The sequence below is a fragment of the Bufo gargarizans genome, chromosome 2, assembly GCF_014858855.1.
Source record: "Bufo gargarizans isolate SCDJY-AF-19 chromosome 2, ASM1485885v1, whole genome shotgun sequence".
In the NCBI taxonomy this organism is placed as follows: domain Eukaryota; kingdom Metazoa; phylum Chordata; class Amphibia; order Anura; family Bufonidae; genus Bufo; species Bufo gargarizans.
This window is the reverse complement of record NC_058081.1, coordinates 692,205,419-692,231,600: the sequence shown is the minus strand read 5'-3', so window position 1 is coordinate 692,231,600 and position 26,182 is coordinate 692,205,419. Positions and strand designations below refer to the sequence as shown.

Below are 26,182 nucleotides of genomic sequence, written 5' to 3'. Positions count from 1 at the left end.
TCCAGCATAGGATGCGGAGCAAGATGGATCCGTCATGACTCACAATGTAAGTTAATGGTGGCGGATCTGTTTTCTTGGACACAAAAGAAAACTGATCCGTCCCCTATTGACTTTCAATGGTGTTCATGACGGATCTGCCATGGCTATTTTAGAGATAGCACAACTGGATCCGTTCATATCGGATGCAGACGGTTGTATTATCAGTAATCAAAGCGTTTTTTTTAATCCATGACAGATGCTGCAAAAACGCAGATGTGAAAGTAGCCCGTCTGTCTAAAAAGTGGCGCAAACTGGAGCAATCTGGCACAACTAGGGTTTCAAACCTTTTTCCTGACTTGCTCAAAGAGGGAAGTCGGGCTTAATGGGAAAAGGTGTAGCCTCACTGTAAATGGGCCTAAGAGGCGCCATTTTTACCCACAATTCTGGCGTAAAATTCTGTCTCGCAATAAGGGTTCATGCACACGACCTTATGTATTTTGCGTTCTGCAAAAAATGGATCAGCAAAATAAAAAGGATGACGTCCGTGTGCATTCCGTATTTTTTGGAACGGAACAGCTGGCCCCTAATAGAACAGTCCTATCCTTGTCCGTAATGCGGACAATAATAGGACATGTTTTATCCCTTTGCGGAACGGACATATGGAAACGGAATACACACGGAGTAACTTCAGTTTTTTATGTGGACCAATTGAAATAAATGGTTCCGCATGCGGTCCACAAAAAAAACAAAAAACGGAATAGACACAGAAAGAAAATACGTTTGTGTGCATGAGCCCTAAGCCAACCAATAGCTGGTGTAGAGTCAGAGAAAAGTGTTTATCTCTGCACCACAGGATAAGGCCTCTTGCACACGAACGTGGTTTGGTTCCGCATCTGCATTTTTTGCGGCTCGGGTGCGGACCCATTCACTTTAATGGGGTTGCAAAAGATGCGCACAGCGCTCCGTGTGCTGTCTGCATTCGTTGCTCCATTCCGTGGCCCCGCAAAAATTATAGATCATGTCCTTTTCCGTTTTGCGGACAAGAATAGGCATTTCTATAATGGGCCGTCTGTTCCGCAAATTGCGGAAGGCACACGGAGCGGCATCCGTGTTTTGTGGATCCGCAATTTGCGGACCGCAAAATACGGCACGTTTGTGTGCAAGAGGCCTAAATCTGATGCAGGTCTAGACCGCCGATCTAAGCTTACACCATCTATAGTAGGGATCAGAATCTTCACAGATGAATCACTGACCATCTTGTCATGGATGTCGGACGTTTGAATGAGGCCTTATAATGAATCTTTTTCAATCTGCTCAGCTCCTCCTGCTCTGTAACATGCTGCTCCCAGATCAGACACCATGGACGGCATAACCGGTTCCCTTTAAAGCTTTGCTCATGGCATCATGATAATGAAAATACAAATACAAATTTTCAAGAAATACAATGCAGTGGTGAATACCTATTTAAAAAAAAAAAAAAAAATAAGGAATTTATTGTGAAAATTTAAGGAGAGATTTATCAAAACTGGTGTAAAGGAAAACTGTCTACAGCAGCCAATCAGATTTCACCTTTCATTTTTCAGAGCCACTTTGGAAAATGAAAGGTGGAATCTGATTGGTTGCTAGGTGCAACTAGGCCAGTTTTCCTTTACACCAGTTTTGACAAATTTCCCCCTTGGTATAAAATCCATTACTAGCTCTCTAATATGTCACTTCCCTTAGAACACTCTTTTAGATGACAGTTATTGCGTCCCTGCTAGGGTGGAGGGAGTAGGGAAGGAAAAAAGAGGAAAAATTGAGGATTTTAGGAAAGGCAGGCAAGGAGGTGGTGGGGCATACATATAAACTGTACAAATCAGTGAATAACAAGACACAGGCCCAAATGTCAATTATGAAGAACAACCAGCACTTTTTTTTTTCTTTTGTGATCAACAAACTATCACGTAAATTATAATTACACCCAAATAACGCATGATAGATATGACCGCCACAGCGCACTTCTAAATGCTATTGAGAAGCGAGCTCAGGAGAAAATTACGGAGAGTGGAGAAGGTTACACAGAGAATAAAAAGGGATAAAACCAGAGGATAAAAGTGATGCTGCTACTACTAAATACACAGGGGGTCATTTATCAAACTGGGGTAAAGTAAAACTGGCTAAGTTGCCCATAGCAACCAATCAGATTCCACCTTTCATTTTCCAAAGGAGCTGTGAAAAATAAAAGGTGGAATCTTATTGGTTTCTATGGGCAACTAAGCCAGTTTGATAAATCTCTCCCACAGTGTCCAATTATCTAGATATTAAAGGGATCTATCAGCAGGAAATGTAATGATAAACCAGACACAATGCATTGTAGCGCTAGCTCAGCGGAATGTAATGACGCCTTTCACTTAGTGATCCGTTCCTTCATTCTGGAACAAAAGTACTTTTAATCCATATGCAAATGAACTGTGAAGTGCACCGAGGGCGGGGCCGAGCTACTCCGGCTTCCTCTGTCAGCCCCTCCCCCTATTGACAGTAGAGATGAGTGAATTTCACACAAAAATTTGCTTTGTCACGAATCACTTCGCCACTTCGCCAGGAGCGCACGGCATTATACTGATTTATAATGCTGTGTGTCTCTGCATGACCTTCCTTCTACAGGATTATAGTGACAGAGTTATGTCAGTATAAGAGCTCATGCACACAACGGTTGTTTTTGTCTGAATCCGATCCACATTTTTTACGGGTCGGATGCGGACCCAGTCACTTCAATGGGGGCACAAAAATGCAGCATCTCCTATTCTTGTCCGTATTAAAGACAAGGATAGGACAGTTCTATAGAGGGCAGGAGGTTCCATTCTAAAAAAATGCAGAACACACACTGCCAGTATCCTTGTTTTGCGGATTCGCAATTTGTGGACCGCTAAAACGACAATGGCCGTGTGCATGAACCCTAATTCTGTAAAAGTAAGGTCAGGCAGAGACACACAACATTATAAATCTGTATAATGCCATGTGCTCCTGCAAGACAAGCAGTGTCCAGAACGGAGAATCACACTCACATTCAGTACCCGCAGCACATACAATAAAGCGTGCTTGTATGGAAAAAAAATAAAAAAAATAAATAAATTAAAAAAAAATTAAAAAAAATATCTGTCAGCCAGATGTTTGTTTGGTTGGCAGCTATTCTTCACCAATCTCATATCGATGACCTTCAGGATAGATCATCAATATCTAAGTCCCGGAAACCCCCTTTAATGTGCATATGTCATTAAACGAAGCAGTATTTTAGACCTACTGGAAATGGTGCAAAGTGTGCGCGATCCATTTTATTCAATTTTTCCCAATGCTTTGATAATCTACATCCTGCAATGTGTGCACGTTCTCTACTCCATGTTCTCTCTTCTTCTTGTTATGTAACCTCTTTAGGGACTTCATACATTAAAATAATCAACACGGAAGCAAAAAAAACGCAAACTGCCTCAATTACCGCATGTATGATTCCTGCTGAAGATGTGAATTCATTGACCTAAGAAGGGCCTACAGCACTTACTGGAGCCCCATGGCCTCTTGAAGCAGCTGATCGGTGGAGATGCTCGGCTGTTGCAAGGACATACGTTTATCAAGGAGTCGAGCCAGATAGGTCATGTCATTGGCCCCATAGACTGGGTGGGTTTTCTATCTATAACCTAATACTCTGTTCATCGTCACTACTCTGAGTACACGTTTCCTCTGGATTCTTGGTTCTCCTACCAGTTTCCAGATGTTAGAGAACTGACTTCTATTTCTATAATATGTAAGTAAAAGGTTACTCTAGGCTGTGCTAGCCCCTGGAAAAAAATCATGAATATTACAATCTCAGAAGCCATAGCAGAAGAGGCCTTGAGGCGCATGTAAACTCTGTGCTTATGTTAGAGTGTGCTGGTCAGCAGGAGCAGATGTTTCAGTACTTTCCTTTCTTCTTCTCATTAAATCTGAGGACAGGAACCGAATCGGAACCCATGCAGAGGTCTGGGATTATGAGGTATCATAGCTTTGCTGGAGTATTCAAAAGTTTCCATACATTGAATCAGAATACATATATATATATATATATATATATATATACATACATACATACATACATACATACATACATACATACGCACATCTTTTAGATATTTCAGTTTTAGCTTTTTTGAATCTATATCACATTTTGGACAAGCACAAGCTGGAGCTCATAAACCTGTCATTGGTCACCCACAGTGATTAGATATCATCTAAATTGTCACTTATGTTATTTTTCCAGTTGATCATAATTGTTTTTTTTTCAGAAATACTACATTGTGAGATTTCTAAACTTAAGTAGTAAGACAGGAATGTGTACGGGGGAAGGGTGTGTTGAAAGAGCTGGGGAAATGGCAAATTATTCCCTACAAGGAGTTGGTTCAGCCATTGGCAGCGTGCTTCTCCCTGCAATTCCTATCACAGACATCTTTGTTGGAGACGTGTGCAGGCCTGCAGATCTTTCCTGAACTATTCTGTTTACCTGCAGTCCTCTCTTTTCTGGGACAGACTGTTTGTCCCCGCCCTGCGAGAATACAGTAAGCCTTTTCTATCGCTCGATCCAGCAGTCCTGTAGGTGTGGAGTAGCTGGGACGTGTAGGCAGCGCATTAATTGCTCTAGTGCACCCACCGAAAAAAGCTGCCAAAAATTGTGCTTCAAAAGTGTGCAGCAAAACATAAAGACAGGATTCACGAGTGTCCAGGCAGTCACTGCCGAGATGGCATTTACTTTGGTAGTATCTGCATGGAGCTATTCCATCCATTGGTAATAAAGCACAATGTGGCTGCAGAAAAAAAATCTGTGTCCGGAGATCCTCTCCTCTACAATATGGTAACGCTCGGGACAATTTTGTCTTAAATCATTTGAAACCAAAGCCATAAGGAGGTACAGCAGAAGCCCCAAGCACCTCTATAAGGCCTCTTGCACACGACTGTATGTATTTTGCGGTCAGCAACAAACGGATCCGCAAAAAATACGGATGACGTCTGTGTGCATTCCGTTTTTTGTGGAACGGAACAGCCGGCCCCTAATAGAACAGTACTATCTTGCGGACAATAATAGGACAAGTTCTATCTTTTAGCGGAACGGATATACGGAAATACGGAAACTGAATGCAAACAAAAACAAAACGGACACGGAAAGAAAATACGTTTGTGTGCAAGAGGCCTGAGGTAGTGTTTTTTGGAAAAAACATTGATGCCGTTTTTTGAGCCAAAGGCAAAGGTGAATCTAGAAGGAAGAAGTTAAAGTCCTCCCATTCTCCTTCCACTCCTTGCTTTGGCTCTATAAAAAAATACACCGAGTTTAAAAAGAAACAAAAAACCGAAACTCTGGGTGTAAATGAAACTGCCCTTAGAACACTGTACAAAACTGAGTCATAATATGTCCATGAGCTAGCTGACGTCTCATTAACCTCTTCTTGCCGAGGGTCAATATAAGGTCCTCCTGGGAGTGTGATAACAGATTGTGTCTTGCCATCACCTAGTTAAGTGATAACCTGATACTAACATTATGGCTGGCAACGGACACTATTTAAAAACTCGAAACTTTATCGATGCATGTTGGGGAAGGAGGGAGATACAAGGGAGACAGTTTGTGTCTTCCTTGCCTTTCTGCATATACAGAAATGAAAGGTATTTCATAGGATATGCCATCTAGGTAGGTCATGGACATCTCACCAGGTGGGTCAGGGACATCTCGCCAGGTGGGTCAGGGACATCTCACCAGGTGGGTCAGGGACATTTCACCAGGTTGGTAAGGGACATCTCACCAGGTGGGTCAGGGACATCTCGCCAGGTGGGTCAGGGACATCTCACCAGGTGGGTCAGGGACATTTCACCAGGTTGGTAAGGGACATCTCACCAGGTGGGTCAGGGACATCTCACCAGGTGGGTCAGGGACATCTCACCAGGTGGGTCAGGGACATCTCACCAGGTGGGTCAGGGACATCTCACCAGGTGGGTCAGGGACATCTCACCAGGTGGGTCAGGGACATCTCACCAGGTGGGTCAGGGACATCTTACTAGGTAGGTTAGAGGACCACCATTCTCCACCAGGGTGTGGCTCCCATATCAATTATTATGTCATAAATGACCAAGTTCAAATATCCTTTAAACCCCTTAACGACCACTCACTGTCTTTTGTTGTCTCTGTTTTAGTGGGGTCCGAGTGCCTCTGTGAGCACTACTGCTCCTGCTCTACCACTGAATTGTAACGAACAGCTCCAGCTTTAGAGCAGTCTTTTTGCTCTACAGCTGGGATCTGAGGTAGCTCCAATTCCCCCTGATTGCCACGGTCTGTGACCACAGCATGATAAAAGGGGATTTCCCCTCTGACTGGGTCCCAGTGATCAGATCAACGGCTGGGTAAGCCCTCTGCCATTGGTCCTGCGTAGTGTTAAGCGAACGTGAGTTGTCAAGTTCGGAGTACAAGGTTCGGGTTCAGGTTATCTAAGAATTCAGTTATGTATTCCGCTACCATGGAACATAAGTCCTGGGGACCTAGAAAGGACCCCAGGACTAAGTTCAGAAATCCTGCTGTTAGGACACACGAACGTTTCCCTAACCTGAACCTGTTCCATAGAGACACAGAGCATAATGTATTCGTATACAGAAATATGCTAATACATTATAAAATCATTTTATAAGGCAGTAATTGCTTAATGGGATTGTAAAAAAAATGTAATAAAAAAATGTAATGAAACATTTTTTTTATTAAAAAAAAAACCTTGTAAAATATAAATAAGCAATTATTTTTCAGAGAATACTGTTTATGGCGCATACAATATGTAAAAGCAAAAAAAATAATAAAAAAATTATTACATATGCACACGACCGAAATAACCCGAACTCATTGAACGGGTTATTCCGTGTGAAATATGTACTGTCTATACAAAAAAGTAAAAAAGCAGTGTCAGAAATAGCTTTTTTCTATATTTGTAATGAAAAAAGGCTATAAATTACAAACTAATTTATATGTACCCTCAAACAGCACAAAAAAAATGCAATTTCTCCCGCCTAAAGCTAGGCCTTATACAGCCATGTCAATGAAAAAAAAAGGTCATTAACCACGGAGAGGCAAAAACTGAGAAAAAAAAAGCTGGTCATTAAGTGGTTAATGGCTTAGCAGCTACAGAACATTGGCTTGTCTTTAACTCTGTGGAGAAGGCGATATTTAGAAACCCGATTTCCATAAAAGAGTAATCCCAAGACTGCGCATCCATTACCACCCCCCGCAGACTCGGCAGCTATAAGAAGCCTGCTTTCCCGGGGATTCCTGACACCACAAGCCAAAAACGAATTTCCAGCTAAAAATGTTATGAATAAACACTATTAGGATTTTTTTTTTTTATCGCCTCTTAAATGAGTTTTTTCATTTATGTCATTACAGACGGGAGATTTATCAAAACCGATATAAACAAGGGCTTAGTTGGCAATAGCAACCAATCAGATTCCACCTTTCATTTTTCAGAGCTACTTTGGAAGATAAAAGATGGAACCTGATTGGTTGCTATGGGCAACTAAGCCAGTTTTGATAAATCTCCCCATGTCCCCTTAATTACTAGGGGTATGTGATTATTTCCCTAGCTTGGCCAAATCTTTTTGCATGCCTTTATTCAAGACGTATCTCCTCCACATTCAATATGATCCCCAATGAAAAGGCAAATTATTTGTGAAACATTTGATCGGTGTCAAAAGGGATTTTTTCTGTACAGTAAGGTAAGTGTACGGAGTAGTCATTTACTGGAAAACGGAGAGAGAAGTATCAGAACTGGTGCAAAGGAAAACTGGCCTAGTTTCCCATAGCAACCAATCAGATTCATCCTTTCAGTTTCCAAATGAAAGGTGAAATCTAATTGGCTGCTATGGGCAACTAAACCACGTTGGAAAATGAAAGGTAGAATCTAATTGGTTGCTATGGGCAACTAAACCACGTTGGAAAATGAAAGGTAGAATCTAATTGGCTGCTATAAGCAACTAAACCATGTTGGAAAATGAAAGGTGGAATCTGATTGGCTGCTTTGGGCAACTAAACGATGTTAGAAATGAAAGGTGGAATCTGATTGGTTGCTATAGGCAACTAAGCCAGTTTCCCTTTGCACTAGTCTTGATAAATCTCCCCTCATTGGGTCACAATGACATAACTCAATCAATACTCAGCCTGAGCCCATGTTTTAGGCAGTTTTCCTGGATGTCACCATGATGGACAGTCTGATATATGGACAGCGCCAATTCATTTACCTGTAATATTAACCTCCACTTGACCGGTCTGACTTCCAATGGCGTTTGTGGCCTCACAGATATAGGTCCCAGAGATGCTGTAAGTTACCGGGCCCCGGAAGAATATGGTATTATTTTTCACATCCGCACTGTCCGGGAGAGTCCCATTAGCCCTGCATAAAGAATGAAACATGAAAATAATGGTGGATACAAGGTTAAAGGGGTTGTGTCTCTTCACACGAACCCGTAGATTTCCAGGAGGAATAACAGAGGAAAGGCACAATTTAGAGGTACGAGGTATAATAGATGCAGTGTGTTAAAATATATAGTGTATACAGCAGTGTATTGACATGTGAGGTACGAGCTGTAATTTATACCTCACATATCAGTACACTGCTATATATAATATATATCTGTACATACTGCATCTATTATATTTCGTACCTCACATATCAGTACACTGCTATATATACTATATACCTGTACACACTGCGTGTATTATACCTCATATATCAGTACACTGCTGTATATACTATATATCTGTACACACTGCATCTATTATGCCTTATACCTCACATATCAGTACACTGCTGTATATACTACATACCTGTACACACTGCATCTATTATATCTCATACCTCACATATCAGTACACTGCTGTATATACTACATACCTGTACACACTGCATCTATTATATCTCATACCTCACATATCAGTACACTGCTTTATATACTATATACCTGTACACACTGCATCTATTATACCTCACACATCAGTACACTGCTGTATATACTGTATACCTGTACACACTGCATGTATTATACCTCACATATCAGTACACTGCTGTATATACTATATATCTACACACTGCATCTATTATACCTCATACTTCACATATCAGTACACTGCTGTATATACTATATATCTGTACACACTGCATCTATTATACCTCATATATCAGTACACTGCTGTATATACTAGATATCTGTACACACTGCATCTATTATATCTCGTACCTCACATATCAGTACACTGCTGTATATACTATATATCAGTACACTGCTGTATATACTATATATCTGTACACACTGCATCTATTACACCTTGTACCTCACATATCAGTACACTGCTGTATATACTATATATCTGTACACACTGCATCTATTATACCTCATACCTCACATATCAGTACACTGCTGTATATACTGGCCAAGAACGCGTAGTGGGAGGGGCTATGAATGGGGCACGGGGGCCCAATTTAGATTCTTGCTATGAGGCCCAGTGATTTCTATGTACACCCCTGCACAATTTTTTTTATTTCTTTAGAAAAGATGATCAAGAATTCTTATTACATTGGAAAAGTATTACATAATTTCAGAAATGGTAGGGACACACCCACTATGGTAACATCTATAGATTTCTAGGAAGAATAACAGAGGGAAGACACAATGCAGAGTTTTTAGAAAATATGCTGCAGGTATTTTGCTCTGTAAAGTGAGGCGGTATGTGACATTAGGGCACAGCGTTACGAGCCAATCCTCGGTATAACGTTATTACCAGTTCTACTCCCAGGATAACAGGAGGGATTCCTGCAGTGAACATGGCAGGTGGAGGGGAAATCAAATTCAGCCCGTTGCCCTCCAGTCTAATCAGCGGAGGCGCTGCTCGTTATCTCCTGACGCGTCAGCGAGAGATGATGTTTATTGCAGTTAATTAGCGCCGATGCTCAGTCATGTAGTGATTCCAGGCTGATTTCATCCACTTCTCCTGACGGTTTGGACTCAACTTTACGTATCGGCAAAAACAAAAAGTTTGCTAGTCGCCCTCAATATGTCCCCTCTAAAGACTGAAAACTGATCTCAAGCGACACCTGTCAGCCTGCCTGTCACCCGCCGCCTCAGCGTTAGTGACAGCGTAAGTGGAATGGAGGGTGAACGCGGCGGCCGATTCTAGGCTCTGACATATGTTGAAACGCCCGCGGCTGCTGTAACGTCATTCCTCAGTCTCTAGGGTTCAGCACTGATAAAGCCGGGTGAAGCTTCGTGTCAGCTTTGTGCGGTGTAATGGAGGTGTAATTCACACTTCCGTGCCCAGGATGACATCTGTGACAAGACGGTCAGTGGTTCATCCCGTAAAGATGTCCATAAAGGATCCGTGTTTGGTCCGTGCATCCGTTTTTAAGCCCTCCGTATGTCATCCATATTAAATGGACATGAAAATCACAGACCTAACATGGATGGCATCCGTGTGCGTGAGGTATCCGAAATCATGGACAAAAACAGGTCACGCTTCCGTGCCGTCACTATGGACCCATGGTCCGGGGAAAACCACTGATTAAGGCCTCTTTCACACTACAGTATGTTGAATTCAGTGTTTTGCGTTCCGTTTTTCGCGGATCCGTTGTTCCGTTTTTTGCTTCCGTTGTGGTTCCGTTTCCGTTCCGTTGTTCCGTATGGCAAATACAGTATACAGTAATTTCATATTAAAAATTGGGCTGGGCATAACATTTTCAATAGATGCTTCCGCAAAAAACGGAACGGATACGGAAGACATACGGATACATTTCCGTATGTGTTCCGTTTTTTTTGCGGACCCATTGACTTGAATGGAGCCACGGACTGTGATTTGCGGCCAAATATAGGACATGTTCTATCTTTTCAACGGAACGGAAAAACGGAAATACGGAAACGGAATGCATACGGAACACATTCCGTTTTTTTGCGGAACCATTGAAATGAATGGTTCCGTATACGGACCGTATACGGAACGCAAAAAACGGACCGTATACGGAACGCAAAATACTGTAGTGTGAAAGAGGCCTAAAGTCAATGGATGTGTGGACAATGTCAGCGCAATCCCAATTTACTTGTATATTTCTAGGAGGTATAACAGATGAACAGCTCAACAAGCAGTTCTAAGAAATGAGACTCCACAATTATTATTTGAAGAAGAATCAGGAGAGGTGAAAAGTCCCATCCAAGGACCAACATTAAAGTGGCTCTCCGGAATTTTTATATTGAAGGCCTATCCATAGAATAGGTCAAGTGTCTGATCATTGGGGTCAGCCGCACCCCCACTGATCAGCATGTTCTGCATTAGCTCCAGCACCTTAAGGAGGCACCGGACCTACACAGCTTCATCCAATGTGTGCCAGGAATCAGACCCCCACCAATCGCATATTCCTGGAGAACCCCTAAGCAAATAAAAGGCTACTATTACAAAGGGAACAAAACAAATAAATCTACTGGTGTGGTTTGCTGCAAAATCTCAACCAGGGCACCCTTTTACTGTCAGCTCTCTCTACACATCCATGCTCAGCTGGGCTGAGCATGCATGTGTCCTTGGTACGGGCAGGAGAGCTGAGTAAGCTGCTGCCAGACTCTACTGCTGGTGACTTATCTCCCTGAGAAGTAAAGGATTGATCATCTACCTCAACATCCACCAGGAGCGAAGAGTTGAGAGGCCACCATACACATTAGTTGGTTGACGTGTCCCACCAAGTTGGTCATTTATAGTAATGCTGGCCCCTCAGGTAATGGAGAGGATTAGGGGCTCCCACTGGCATCAGGGCCTAGCTGTGTTTGCAGCCCCTTAGCTACAGCAATGCAATTATCATCAGGTCTACTCTTCATTAATATTTGTGTACAACTTTCCTATTACCCAATAAGATGTTTCTGCAGAAGGATTGAAGTAATGAAATTAATCAGAGCACAATTATGAAACACGCCCGAGAGCGACATGTGAAATGCGCCAGATTATTTCCTCTTCAAAAGTAAAAACTGATCAAAACCCCTGTTCGCTGGGATATTTCTTATCAGCAGACGTCTTTGTTCTGTCTTTTTCTAGAAGGCACAACAGCGAGATATAATTGGCGGCGGCGGCTGTGGCCTCGCACATGAGCAGACATTTTAATAACAGTCAAATTATTTACAATCACGCCGTTATTGTACTTTGGCCATGACTGAAGGCAAGAACGATTCCCGAAAAAAAAAAAAAAAAGTTTATTGAGATAAGGATGAGGACAATGGCTGGCGACAAACATGACAAGCCAATCCTTTAAGGCAGCCTTCTTCTTATTACATTTTAAAGGAACCAGAACATGGAAGGCAAAGGCAAATAATAATCTAAAAGGAGCGTAAAATTAGCTGCAAATTCTGGAAATGGAAAACAGTTCCAGTGTGGTTTTCCTCATGTATCTCTTTAGGCTGTAAGTGGCATCTATGGCAAAAATGGAAATACTTGATGTTAAAAATATACCTGTTATAATATACTATAGCAGGGGTGCTCAACTGGCAGACCATGGTCCACATATGGACCTCTTCATGTTCCACTCTCAACAGTTGACTACCATGGTGAAGCAGAGAGGTGACGGACGGACTGGGGGTGGGGGTGTAGTAGGTGTTTGGAGGCAATGCGGGGCATTTCACTGCACTCTTTGAGGGGACATCACTGTGCGGGGGGCATTTAAGAGGGCATCACTTTGAGGGGCATGACTGTTGGCACACTTAGAGGGCATCACTGTGAGGAGGACAATTAAGAGGACATCACTGTGAGGGGACACTCAGAAGGCGTCACTGAGGAGGCACTTAAGAGGGCGTCACTGTGAAGGGGCACTTCAGAGGATATCACTGAGCGGGGAGCAGTAAGCGACATCATACTCTATGGTGAACACTAAAGGGGCATCTTACTGTCTATGGGGACACTAAGGGGGCACTAAGGACTGGTGTTGTCCCTCCTTAGATTTTTTTTTCAGCTCAGACCTTCATCCAACAGCAAACCCAACTATGTGGACCTTTAGAAACGTACTTGAATACCCCAGTACTATAGTGTACAGATATTATAGAAGCAATCAGATATAGGGTAAGAGCTATGCTTACATTCGCCATGTGTACGAGTGGGCAGGTGGATTGGCATCTGCTCTGCATGTCAGCTTTACTTCAGGACGCTTCACATACCAGTTACCATCAAAACCTTCAATTGAGACTAGGGGCTCATCTGGAAAAAAACAAAACAGTATAACAATAAAGTAGAAATGGAAGAAAAGTAAAGTAATAAAAGAATATAGCACTTTTCATCTGTTTCCATTGTCTACAAGCATATGTTCACTTCAAGTGATTGACTGGCCTAGTTTAAGGTGAAGGCTCCATCCTTGGAACCATATGTACTAGTGAACTGGACAAGTTATCATCAGATCCAGCTTACAGAACGCACAGCATGTGAGCTGCAAAAAAAAGTAACATCAGAGCACAGACTGCCATTTACAACAGTCTATATTCTACTACAGATTATCCAGCCTTTCATGAGTTGCTAGGTGTTCAACTGCTATGACCCTCAGATTGAATAGAGTCTCCTGGAGACATGGGCATGTATACAAAAGTCAGCTCTGTTGAAACCAAAATGTGTTAGAAAAAATGTAGACTGATCGTCCATGTCATTAAAACCTCCTGCCTGAAATTCTGTAGGTCCCCTTCATGTAACCAAAATAGCTCTGATCCATTGCAGCATGGGCTCCACAAGACCTCTGAAGGTGTCCTGTGGTATCTGGTACCAAGACGCTAACAGCAGAACCTTTGGCTCCTGTAAGTTTTGAGGTGCGGCTTCCATCCAGCATGTGCCACAGATGCACAATTGGATGCTGCTGACTCTGGAGGCCAAGTCATCACCTCGAACTCTTTATCATGGTCCTCAAACTAATCCTGAACATTTCTGCAGTGCGGCTGAAGCATTATTCTACTGAAAAAGTCCACTGCCGTGAGGGATTACCATTACCATGATGGAAAATTGCCGAGAGCATCACACTGCCTATGGCAGTTTGCCTTCTTCCCATAGTGCATCCTAGTGCCATCTGTTTCCCAGGTAAGTGACGCTCATGCACCAGACAGTCTACATGATGTAAAAGAAGGCATAATTCAATCAACTTTACTCCATTGGTCCATGGTTGATGAGATTCCCTGTGTCTTTGGACATCTTTATTTCATAACCAGCTACAGTACCTCTCTTTTGGGATCAGAACAGACAGGATAGCCTTCACTCCTCATGTGCATCAGTGAGTCTTGGGTGCCTAGGTTGCTGCTCCACCAGTTGTCCTTCCTTAGGCCACTTTTGGTAGGTACTAACCCCTGCCTACTGGGAATACCACATAAGACTACCATTTTGAGGATACTCTGAACCAGTCATCTAGTCATCAAGATTTGGCCCTTCTCAAAGCCACTCATATGGTTGCTTTTGCCCATTTTTCCTGCTTCTAAAAAAATCTACTTAAAAATTTACTGTTTAATATATCCTGTCCCTTGATAAGTACCTGGACCATCATCTATGAATTCCTAATATTAAGCAAAGTACTGACTTTTTTGGATTAGTATGTAGTTTTCTATAGAAATTGACATGTGTTAGAGGGATTGGCCCATCTTGCTAGGATATGCCACCAATATCCGATAGGTGCTGGTCCCACCTCAGAGACTGACATAACGATATAATTCAGGATCAGGGTGAGTATTATCAATGTAATATGGATAAAAATGTATATACAATGTGACTATCTTTTGTTGCTAGCAGCTAGACTTTACCGCAGTGACGTCTTCACAGAATTGGCCGTCTGTATGAGGGCTTTATGCTTCTCTCAGCTAATTCTCCTGGCTCCCCATGTGTCGGATTGTGCGATGCCTTTACTTAGCGTCCCACGTGCTTGAACTCCTTGCTTATCCTTCAATACAGCGCGCCGTTGGTTGAGTTGTATCGGATTCTATATCTAGCGGTTCAGATTTATACTTGTGTATCAAGACTCTAATATCACGGGGGATTCTTTTAGATTACGTGAATTACACCATACGCATTTCGGAGTTATCGGCAAAAGCCACTGAAGAAGGAGCCGGTAGCTCTGAAATGCGTATGGTGTAATTCATGTAATCGAAAAGGATCCCCCGTGATATTAGAGTTGTGAAATGCACAAGTATAAAACTGAACCGCTGGATAAAGAATCCGATACAACTCAACCAACGGCGTGCTGTATCGAAGGATATGCAAGGAGTTCAAGCATGTGGGACGCCAAGTAAAGGCATCGCACAATCCGACACACAGGGAGCCAGGAGAATCATCTGAGAGCAGCATACAGCGCTCATACAGACAGCCAATTTTGTGAAGACGTCGCTGCGGTAAAGTCTAGCTGCTAGCAACAAAAGAAAGTCACATTGTATATACATTTGTATTCATATTACATTGATAATACTCATCCTGATCCTGAATTATATTGTTATATGGACAATCTAAACAGATGAGAGATACATATGCACTTTCAAGGGGGAATGAAAAATAACAAATATACTAATAATCATGAACATTGATTCTTAAATTAAATTAAGCATACTATTTGGATCAAGTAACAATATTAACAATTCATTATCATGAACATAGATTTTTTGGAGTTGAGTATATAACCTGGATTAAGTGACATTATTGATTATTTATCTTAATCATGAACATTAATCATTGGATGAATTAAGAATATTTGGATCAACTAATGTGATTATTGGATAAATTGAGAATATTTGGACCAATTAATGTGATACATTGTTTTTCCTGGATTAAGTAACATTATTTATCTTTTAATACTTGGACCATTAGATTTTTTAGGATATGATTTCATCATAATTTTTTTATTTTTTTCATCATACAACTCAATTATTGATATATTTCACAGAATGGGAATCATGTTTATGTATACTTGATTAAGGACTATAAAGATATACAATTGATAGCTGATTCACCACCATATGAATTTCTGATACAAATGCGGCTTATTTTGTATTCTTAACCTTCTTATTTTTTAAATTTCTTACTATTACTTTTCTATTTTCTTTTGTACATTTTTTCTTATCTTTAATTGTTATATCTAATTGTTTTGATATATTAAAAATGAATTCTTAACGCAGTTCCAGGTGATTGAGTGCCTGTTATCACTTTGCAATATAGACAATTATTACTAAAAGGGAACCATGAAACCTGACCATTCCAAAGAGGATCAAACATCAGCGACAGCATGTAATTCTCATAGCGATTTACATTGACATACACCCCCCCCCTATGGGATCCAAATACTTACAATGGACGCTTAGAGTGGTGTTCTTTGTGAATCTTTCCGTTTGGTAATTTATGACACACGTAAGGGATTGTCTGTGAGCCTCTCGAGTTGGCACGAGCCTGTAGCGACTGATGACGGTCACCGTGCCATTGTCGTTCTTAGTTTCCTGATACTCCGCCTCTCCTTTTAACTGGGTTTCCCATGTTATGGTGCTTGGCGGTTTTCCATTGGCTGACATGCAAGTGGCGACCACCATCTTCTGCTTCGACCTTGAATTTGCAACCAGCTGTATTGAAGTTTCTTCCATTGTATTGGTGGGTCTGGCTATAGGACAAGCAAACAAGGAAACTCAGCAAAACGTGTTAGATACAAACAGCATGGAAGATACATGTAAGAAAAGGAAGTCTGTGTTGATTAAAGAAGGACATGTACCGAAGGGAACCTTTCTTTTACATTTTTGGAACTCAACAACCATTAAACATTAATGTCCATATCAATAATTTACAGTACAAATCTGTGTTTTCCACTACATTTCTAGGAGCAAGGAGCGTAACATACTATTAATAATGTAAAGGCAACCAACGACGCTGCCCATGACAACCAACCACTTTCCAGTGGGCATTCTGGTGGAAAATGAAAAGCAATCTTCTGATCTGTGGATCTATTTCCAACTTTATACTTTTCCTGTATCCAAATAGAATTCATTAACGGTGTTTTCATCATGAAAAACTACCCCATAGACTGAAAATGACAGTCCTTTTACATGTGCCGATCATTAGGACAAGTATCGGGGATGAGCGTGCTGTCGATCACCTGATGAATCAGCAATCGCTTATTCATCAGGTGATTGTTTCTTTCCGCCAGCACCTAATATCATAATTTCTGGGTAGCAAATCGCCCTGTGTAAGCAAGGATGTGCTGACCACAAACAATGAATCTTTATGGGGACAAACAATCACAGTAGCGATCATGCATCCCCATACAGAGGAGATGATTGCTGCGTGTAAATGTCGCTGTCCCCTCTACTAAGCAATCAGATAGTTATTATGAACAAATATCCTATTCTTGAAAACTGCCTGTGAATCGGTCCGTGTAAAAAGATCTTAAAGGAGGATTTTGGTTGTGAGAAGTGGACCTCTATCCACAGAAGAAGTATTAGATTTTTGAGATCCTACTGCTGGGTCCCCCACTGATTACGAGAATGGGGAGGTCATACCACTCAGAGTCCCCAAAAGATGAACATAGTGGGAGGTCAGGCATGTGCGCTGCTGCCTCATGCACATGCTCGACCTACCACCGATTTTGGAGGGGTATGATCTCCCCATTTTTAAGATCGTGGGGGTCCCAGCGGTAGGACTCACACCGATCTAATAGTTATCCCCTATGCTGTGTATAGGGGATAACTTCTAACAACTAGAATACTTTAAGTTGGGTCTTCTAATGAACTAATAAGGGTAGCGTCCGAGAGATGACTGGCGGGGGTGTTGGGTGCCTGACCCCCACCGATCAGCTAGTGATGGCCTATCGTGAGGATAGGTGATCACTTAGTAAAGGCTGGTCAGCCCCTTTAAAGGGAATGTGTCACATTAGACATTCAGTTCCATCTGCAAGCACTGATAGTGATTTACAGCTCTCTCTATATGCACAGTCATACAGGAAAATCTGTCAATCACCTAGTAGGACCGACCACTAGACTCTTAAGCCCATTATGAGCAGGGTTGTAAATAATAAAATACAATTTATACTGAATCTTCTCTCACCTATGGCTGGGTTCACACCTGAGCGTATTCGATAAGCGCTTTTTACAGGCATTTTTATCGGGCGTTTGTATTGGTCATTTTTAATGGGCAGAAACAAGCAAACGCCCATTTAGGCGCGTTCCCGCTGAACGTGCCTATATCTCTCACATTATATGCCTTCAGATCAGACACCATGCTCAATGTGAAAGATTCCTTTTAATTGCAGAGTTGGACTAGCGCTGTTTGTCTCATATCCACGCGCACCTGACGTACTCAGAGCTTGTGAGAAGCCATCATATGGCTGTGGGTTTGATTCCTGAAGCTGGAGATGCATGTGGACATGTACAACTAGAACATCTCGTTCAGCTTCCAGAATAACAAAAGCAGGATCTAGAGCAGGGGGCCAGCAACCCTCAGCATTCATGCTGTTGAGAAACTACAATTCCCAGCATGATCCATTCACTTGTACAGGAGTTCCAAGAACAGCCAAGCAAGTGTGCTTATCCCTGGTCTACGTTGTAGGTCTGTATTGTGGATTTTTTTTATTTATTTTTAGGAAGTCATCTACCATAATGATGATACAGTCCTGATCAAAAGTTTAAGACCACTTGAAAAATGACAAAAAAAATCATATTTAGCATGGCTGGATCTTAACAAGGTTCCAAGTAGAGCTTCAACATGCAACAAGAAGAAATGGGAGTGAGACAAAACATTTTTTGAGCATTCAATTTAATTAAAACAACGAATAAACAGAAACAGGCTGTTTTTCAGCTGATCAAAAGTTTAGGACCACACCTCAAAAAAATAAAAACTAAACCCCCCCTAAACAGAAATCCAACTTCCAAACATGAACTCAGTAATGAGTAGCTCCGCCGTTATTGTTTATCACTTAAAAAATTAGTTTTGCCATGCTTGATGCAAGCATTTCCATGAGGTGAGTGGGAACATTTCTCCAAGTGGTGAAGACAGCCGCACGAAGGCCATCTACTGTCTGGAACTGTTGTCCATTTTTGTAAACTTCCCTTGCCATCCATCCCCAAAGGGTTTTCAATTGGATTTAGATCAGGGGAAGACGCAGGATGGGCCAAAAGAGTGATGGGACTTCTTCCAGGAGAATAACTTGTTCCTGCGGGCATTGTGTACTATAGCATTGTCCTGTTGAAAAACCCAGTCATTACCACACAGACGAGGGCCCCCAGTCATGAGGAATGCTCTCTGCAACATCTGGACATAGCCAGCGGCCGTTTGACGCCTCTGCACTTCCTGAAGCTCCATTGTTCCACTGAAGGAAAAAGCACCCCAGACCATTATGGCGCCCCCTCCACTGTGGCGCGTAGAAAACATCTCAGGTGGGCTCTGCTTGTCATGCCAGTAACGTTAGAAACTATCAGGACTATCAAGGTTAAAATTTTTCTCATCAGAGAATAAAACTTTCTTCCACCTTTGAATGTCCCATGTTTGGTGCTCTCTTGCAAAGTCCAAACGAGCAGTTCTGTGGCGTTCAAGGAGACGAGGTTTTTGAAGACGTTTTATTGTTTTTGAAGCCCTTCAGTCTCAGATGCCGTCTGATGGTTATGGGGCTGCAGTCAGCACTAGTAAGGGCCTTAATTTGGGTGGAGGATCGTCCAGTGTCTTGACGGACAGCCAATTGGATCCTCCGGTGCTGATGAAATTTTTTGGGGTCTTCCACTTGACTGTCTTACTGCGTCCCACCTCAGCAGCGATACCGCGCTGTGAGAGACCCTGCTTATGTAGTTAAACAACCCGACCACATTCAAAAAGGGAGAGTTTTTTTGCCTTTGCCATCACAATGTGTGACTACCTGACAGAAAATGACAATGAATCCACATCTTTGCACAGATTTGGCCTTTTAAAAAGGCATGTGGTCCTAAAATTTGGATCAGCTGAAAAACAGCCTGTTTCAGTTTAATCGTTATTTTCAATTAATTGAATGCTCAAAAAATGTTTTCTCTCACTCTCATTTCTTCTTGTTGCATGTTGAAGCTCTACTTGGAACCTTGTTAAGATCCAACAATGTAAAATAAGATTTTTTGCCATTTTTCAAGTGGTCTTAAACTTTTGATCAGGACTGTATATTCGTAAAGGGCTAAATTTTCTGCAACAATAAATTAGCTCAATTCACATGAACTGCAACCACCAAAAAAGTGTGTGTGAATATACCCAGAAACTGCAATAAAAACTGCAGTAAAAATATCTTCTACTGTAGCCTATAAAAAACATCCAAAGCTGCCAGGTAAGAACATCAAGGCTTGTATTTCATGGGCTGGATATGTAGATGGTGAGTCAAACATCAGGAACCACCCAAATCTGCGTTAGGTATTTCGATTGATTTTATCTCATCTCCACCCTGACGGACAATGGATGATGATGATGATCAGGTATTTTCTTCTATGGGACTTTACAGAAAATGAACAAGCACTCTTGTTCGTCCAACCCAAGAGAAGACATGCCCGACTACCTCTCCATTCGTTTTCCACTTGGACAATTGGATGGGATGGGGGACGGGATAGAGATAGAGGTGGGGTCTGTTTCTCAAAAGCTACTATGGGAATAACCCTTTAAAGGCCCTGAGCTATTTTAATGAAAGATGAGTTCTAATGACTTGTTTATTTCTAGACCATATGTTCCATAAAGAGTCTATTGCTCGCAGGGTGGGGTTGCTATTTTTTGCTCAGATTAGACGTGTTGTGATCCTGTCTTATAGCAATTATGACATTGTGTATTCTGTTTTGTACACTGGAAACCACCTTCATAGAAACACAACCGGGTTTACTCATCCGTCGCTGTTGAGGATAAAGAGCTTGTCGTCAATTGAACCTTTATGCCTTGTGTGGAGGAGATGTCCTTCAGGTGCATTATAAGTTGGCGTTATGGACACAGTGATTAGTCTGTAATGGTACTACATCTTAGGCCAGGTTCACATTTACGGTAGAGGTTCCTGAAGTCTCCATCACAGATTTGAGCAAAAAAGGACCAAATACTGCTGCATGCCGAAATCCATGCAAGAAACCCAATGGCCCTCATTACAGCATATAGGATCACTTGGGTGCTGGCAGTGTCTGGGATATGCCGGATCCAGCTATTCCAGTTCTGTTCCTATGTGCCGAATTTCAGCGCATATGTGAACTTAGCCTTGATATGTGCGGTTTGGATGGGTTATCTGGGATTCTGATGGCCTAATCTCAGGGGCGGATTGGGGACTTAAAGTGGCACTGGAAAAAAACTAAAAGTGGCCCTATGTTGTAGGTGGGTCCAAACTGACAGATGGGACAAAACAAATAGGCAGGGACAACAGAAGTAGGCAGGGCCTGCTATACCGTAGTGCAGCACAGAATACTGCCCCAGCAGAACCAAATAACACAGGACAGCACTAAATACTGCCGCCCTCATCACAGTATTCAACTGTATCACAGTTGAGTTCATGAGGGCAACTGTGGCCATTGAGCATCAGATCATTAAGTACCTAGCTTGTGGCCATCAAAAGGGCTTGAGTGGCCCCCTGGGAAATTTCCCTGTAGGGTCTATGGCCGATCCGCCCCTGCCTGCCGATCAGCTGTTTGATGAGGCTGCTGCACTCCCTGGAAGGCTGTGGCCTTCTCACAGCTTACCAAGCATATCGCCATATATTGTACAGTGGCTGTGCCTGGTATTGTAGCTCAAGCCCATACACTTGAATGAGACTGAGCTTCACCCAGGCCATGTAACCGATGAACGCAACGCCACTGACCTAGGAAGAGGCCTAAGCATTCACTGAGTGCTGCAACCTCTTCGAAAAACTGATCAGACATTAATAGGATAGGCCATGGACATCAAATTTCCATATAACCCGTTAAAATGGGTTGTTCGAGGCTGTTAACCCATCTCCAGACAGCCATACATGGTCTCAAAGTAAAAGGACTCTCCTCTTATTGGATCATTTCAGGTCCGGCACCTAACTCAAGTAGGACCGGAAGTGTACGTCACCACCGTTAGCCACTAATCAGTAATGTATCAGTAATGGCACATAACCACTGAGGCAAATGATTGACCAGCAGTGGTGATGTGCATGTAGGCAGCAGGTTACACTTCTGGTCTATCAGGAACCAGAAGAGCTCAGTGCTAGTCTGAGAATGATCTGAAAAGGAGAGGTATTTTTTTACCCTTTACTTCAAGACCATGCCTGGCCCCCTATTGGTGGGTAAACCGTTTCAAACCACCCTTTTAACTCAAGGTTTTTGTTAAAATATTTTAAAAGAGTTTTTGGTGTTTTTATAAGTGTTCCCTTTCATACTATTAAAACCAAAAAACATCCTGACATCTTGCAGTTTCCACTCTGGCCGCTGAGCCTCATAATAGGCTGGCACTTCCTGTTCTGTGGAGATCACTTCTCAGCAGTCATCTCATTATCATCACAGGCAGGAATACAATAAAGGATAACATCTACCTATGGATAACAGTAGGTGATAGTGACAGCTCACCTGCTCCCCGTTCCCGCCTAATGACCACTGAACAGGTCACAGAGCATGCCCACAACACTCCCCCATAGAAGTTAATGAGTCCTCTCCAGTCTACAGGTTTTAATAGGTAGCTGCTGTAAAGCATACATCTGAATGCTGTTAACATGCTTCCCTCATGATCACGTACAGAAAATAGAATAAGATTTTAAATGTTTAATCAGTTTCTGTTTTTAATTAGTAAAAAAATATATAGGTGATACATTGCCTTCAAGAAATAAGGTAGAGTCTTACCAAGTACAGTGAGGTTCAGCTGACTCTCCCGGTTTCCTGTGGGAAAAGTTGCAAATTCGCAGATGTATGCCCCCTCATCTTCCAGCTGTAGACGCTTGATGTGGATGGTCCCGTCAAGGACGGTGGGGTTCTGGAAATCCACACGTTCTTTGTATGGAGGGAGGACAGAGCGGCCCATGTTAGGGTTGTAAATGGCCACATTTTGTTTTGTTCCATTTGTTGATTTTTGCCATGTGACCTGAGTGATCTTTACATTGGGTAGAGGATTGATGAAGCTACAATGAAGTATAACATCTGTGCCAACATATCCCGATACTGTGTCATTTACCAGTACCATTTGAGAATGTGCTCCTGAAATAAAAGACAGAAAACATATATTTTAGACCAAAATGTCTCAAATCACTAACAAAATACATAAAAGTAGTATGTAAATATATTTGTAGCGCATAACAGAACCTCCCAAGTTTAAAAACATCTTGTATGCTATAGATATTGCATTAAAATGGCTTTGGACCACTTTGTGGGCATTTTTTATGATCACATTCAACATATTTTGGGCTAAAAACCATTTTTTTCAATTGGTCCTTAGGAAAATTTTCTACAGTTTTTCCTCTACAGCTTTCAGTTTCACTGCATCTGCGGACTCTTCCTCTCCTTCTCAGTGAATCCTAGGACGCTGCTCTGATGGCTTAATCTATAGCCCTTATCTCTAGTTCCCTGACAGCTCATAAACACTCATTTAAGTCATGTTCTTATTAGTTTGATAAGAATTTCCATAAATGAGCGTTTTAAAAAACAACAATCGCGCTGTTTGTGACTTTTTATGCCACAAAACTGGCATGAGGGGGAATGATAATTCGACCTCCCCCCTCACCCCCTGGTCCAATCTGTGAGCAACAGGTTATAGAACAGGAGGATTTTATACCATATTTTTCGCTTTATAAGATGCACTTTCCCCCTAAAGTGGGGGAAAAATTGCAATGCGTCTTATAAAGCAAATAGTAGTCAGCGCTTCCATTATGGATGCGCTCACTAGTATGCATTAGGTGTCGAGAGCAGGGAGTGAAGCGCTGCGAGCGCTTCCAGTACTCACCCTCCCTGGTCTTCCTTCCCGGGGCCAGCACTGCACTGTCCTGACTGGCCGGAGAAGACTGGGGAGCGTGACTTCTACATAGACCGCCGGATGTGGAGAGGAGTCGGGGCGCAGGAGAGGTAAGAGGAGTTTTTTTAACATTTTATTCTGATCTGATCTGAGGTCTGATGGCGTTCTAGCAAGGAACTCTGATTGGGGGGGGTCTGACATTGAGGGCTGATCTGAGGTCTGACATTGAGGGCTGATCTGAGGTCTGATGGAGGTCTGATCTGATGTCCTGATATGGCAGTCTGATCCAATGTCCTGATATTTATGGGGGTATGATCTGAGAATCTAATATGACGTCTGATGTATAATTATTTTTTTTTTCCTTCTCTAAAACCTGTGGTGGATCTTATCATCAGGTGCGTCTTATAAAGCAGAAAATACGGTAATTTTGCGGGCAAAGATTTGGTGGAACTTGTAAGTTTACATTTTAATTGCTGTTTATTCTGCAGGAGTCCAGTGGGTGGTCCTGACTCCTAATCAATGATTGACAGATATCTCAGATTAGGTCCACCCACTGGATTTTTAAACATCGAAAGGGCAGGGAAATCATACATATAATAAAATACATGAAATACTGAATCTTTTCCTATAAAACTATACATCAATTGGCTAAACTCCTCCTGCTCTAGAACATGGTTCCCACAGATCAAGCTGCATGTTCAATGCAACGGGTTCCCTTTAAAGGGGCTCTTTACGTGCTACATCCTTATAAAAGCTGTAACTCGTACTTTATTAACCCTCAGGAAGAATGGTTAGGCCAGTGGTCAATGCCAGTGTCACCCCAAGCAGTGCCATAGACAGGAGGATCCTAGCAGATACTATCTAGCTAGAGTTCGCTCCTGCATCAGTTGCTCTGCGTTTGTAAAAGCTCATCTCCAGAAATTACAATTACATTGGGCAGAACATTAATATTCCCTTCACATTGATTCTTCTGTATGTTCCTGTAGTCAGATGATGATACCTAATAAGCTGAAATTACAAACTGCGTGCCAGATGCCATGCTGCTCAACAAGGAGGGTGAAGAAATCCCTGATCAAATCTGTTGTTGGACTCAAATTCTTCTCCACTGTCTGGAACTTTTCACGAGCCTCAAAACCCACAGCTATCCCCGTCCAAGAAAAAATAATTACATAATTAAAGTGCGTCTCCACCCAGGTAATAAATCGTGAATGTTCCCTGCTTTCTCGGCTTGTCAGTCTCGGGCATGTTTCTCCGTAATCATGACCCTTCATCTTCTCAGACTACTTGGATTAGTTATTAAAAGGGTTATGCCATGATTGATGTAAGAAAAGTAAAATCAGACATCATATAGGACATGACAACCTCTTTCTAACAAAGCTTAAACCAGCCCTGCACCTCACATGGATCCACATTGAATTCTCCTATTTATTTCAGCTCAGAGGTGTGCACTTTCTGCTGTAACTGCTACAGCTCCTAATAGAAGATGCAGCTGGTGACAGAACTGCTCCCCCTCCGTCCCCATTCACTGCAGGTAACAGAACTGCTCCCCCTCCGTCCCCATTCACTGCAGGTAACAGAACTGCTCCCCCTCCGTCCCCATTCACTGCAGGTAACAGAACTGTTCCCCCTCCGTCCCCGTTCACTGCAGGTAACAGAACTGCTCCCCCTCCATCCCCGTTCACTGCAGGTAACAGAACTGCTCCCCCTCCGTCCCCGTTCACTGCAGGTATCAGAACTGCTCCCCCTCCTTCCCCATTCACTGCAGGTAACAGAACTGCTCCCCCTCCGTCCCCATTCACTGCAGGTAACAGAACTGCTCCCCCTCCGTCCCCATTCACTGCAGGTAACAGAACTGCTCCCCTCCATCCCCGTTCACTGCAGGTAACAGAACTGCTCCCCCTCCTTCTCCATTCACTGCAGGTAACAGAACTGCTCCCCTCCATCCCCGTTCACTGCAGGTAACAGAACTGCTCCCCCTCCTTCTCCGTTCACTGCAGGTAACAGAACTGCTCCCCCTCCATAGAAACATAGAAACATAGAATGTGTCGCAGATAAGAACCATTTGGCCCATCTAGTCTCCCCAATATACTGAATACTATGAATAGCCCCTGGCCCTATCTTATATGAAGGATGGCCTTATGCCTATCCCATGCATGCTTAAACTCCTCCACTGTATTTGCAGCTACCACTTCTGCAGGAAGGCTATTCCATGCATCCACTACTCTCTCAGTAAAGTAATACTTCCTTATATTACTTTTAAACCTTTGCCCCGCTAATTTAAAACTGTGT

The 26,182-nt window shown here is 42.4% G+C and overlaps 1 protein-coding gene across 1 annotated transcript in view; it reads right to left on the bottom strand.

Moving 5' to 3' along the window:
• The window catches only part of NECTIN1 (nectin cell adhesion molecule 1), a 106,382-nt gene that overhangs the window by 2,859 nt on the left and 77,341 nt on the right, over window positions 1-26,182 (bottom strand). The window contains exons 2-5 of the mRNA XM_044282348.1: window positions 22,792-23,142; window positions 16,326-16,628; window positions 13,105-13,222; window positions 8,248-8,399 (exon numbers count right to left, since the gene is read on the bottom strand). Coding sequence (XP_044138283.1) covers window positions 8,248-8,399; window positions 13,105-13,222; window positions 16,326-16,628; window positions 22,792-23,142 — 924 coding nt within the window. The remainder of the gene's footprint in view (window positions 1-8,247; window positions 8,400-13,104; window positions 13,223-16,325; window positions 16,629-22,791; window positions 23,143-26,182) is intronic.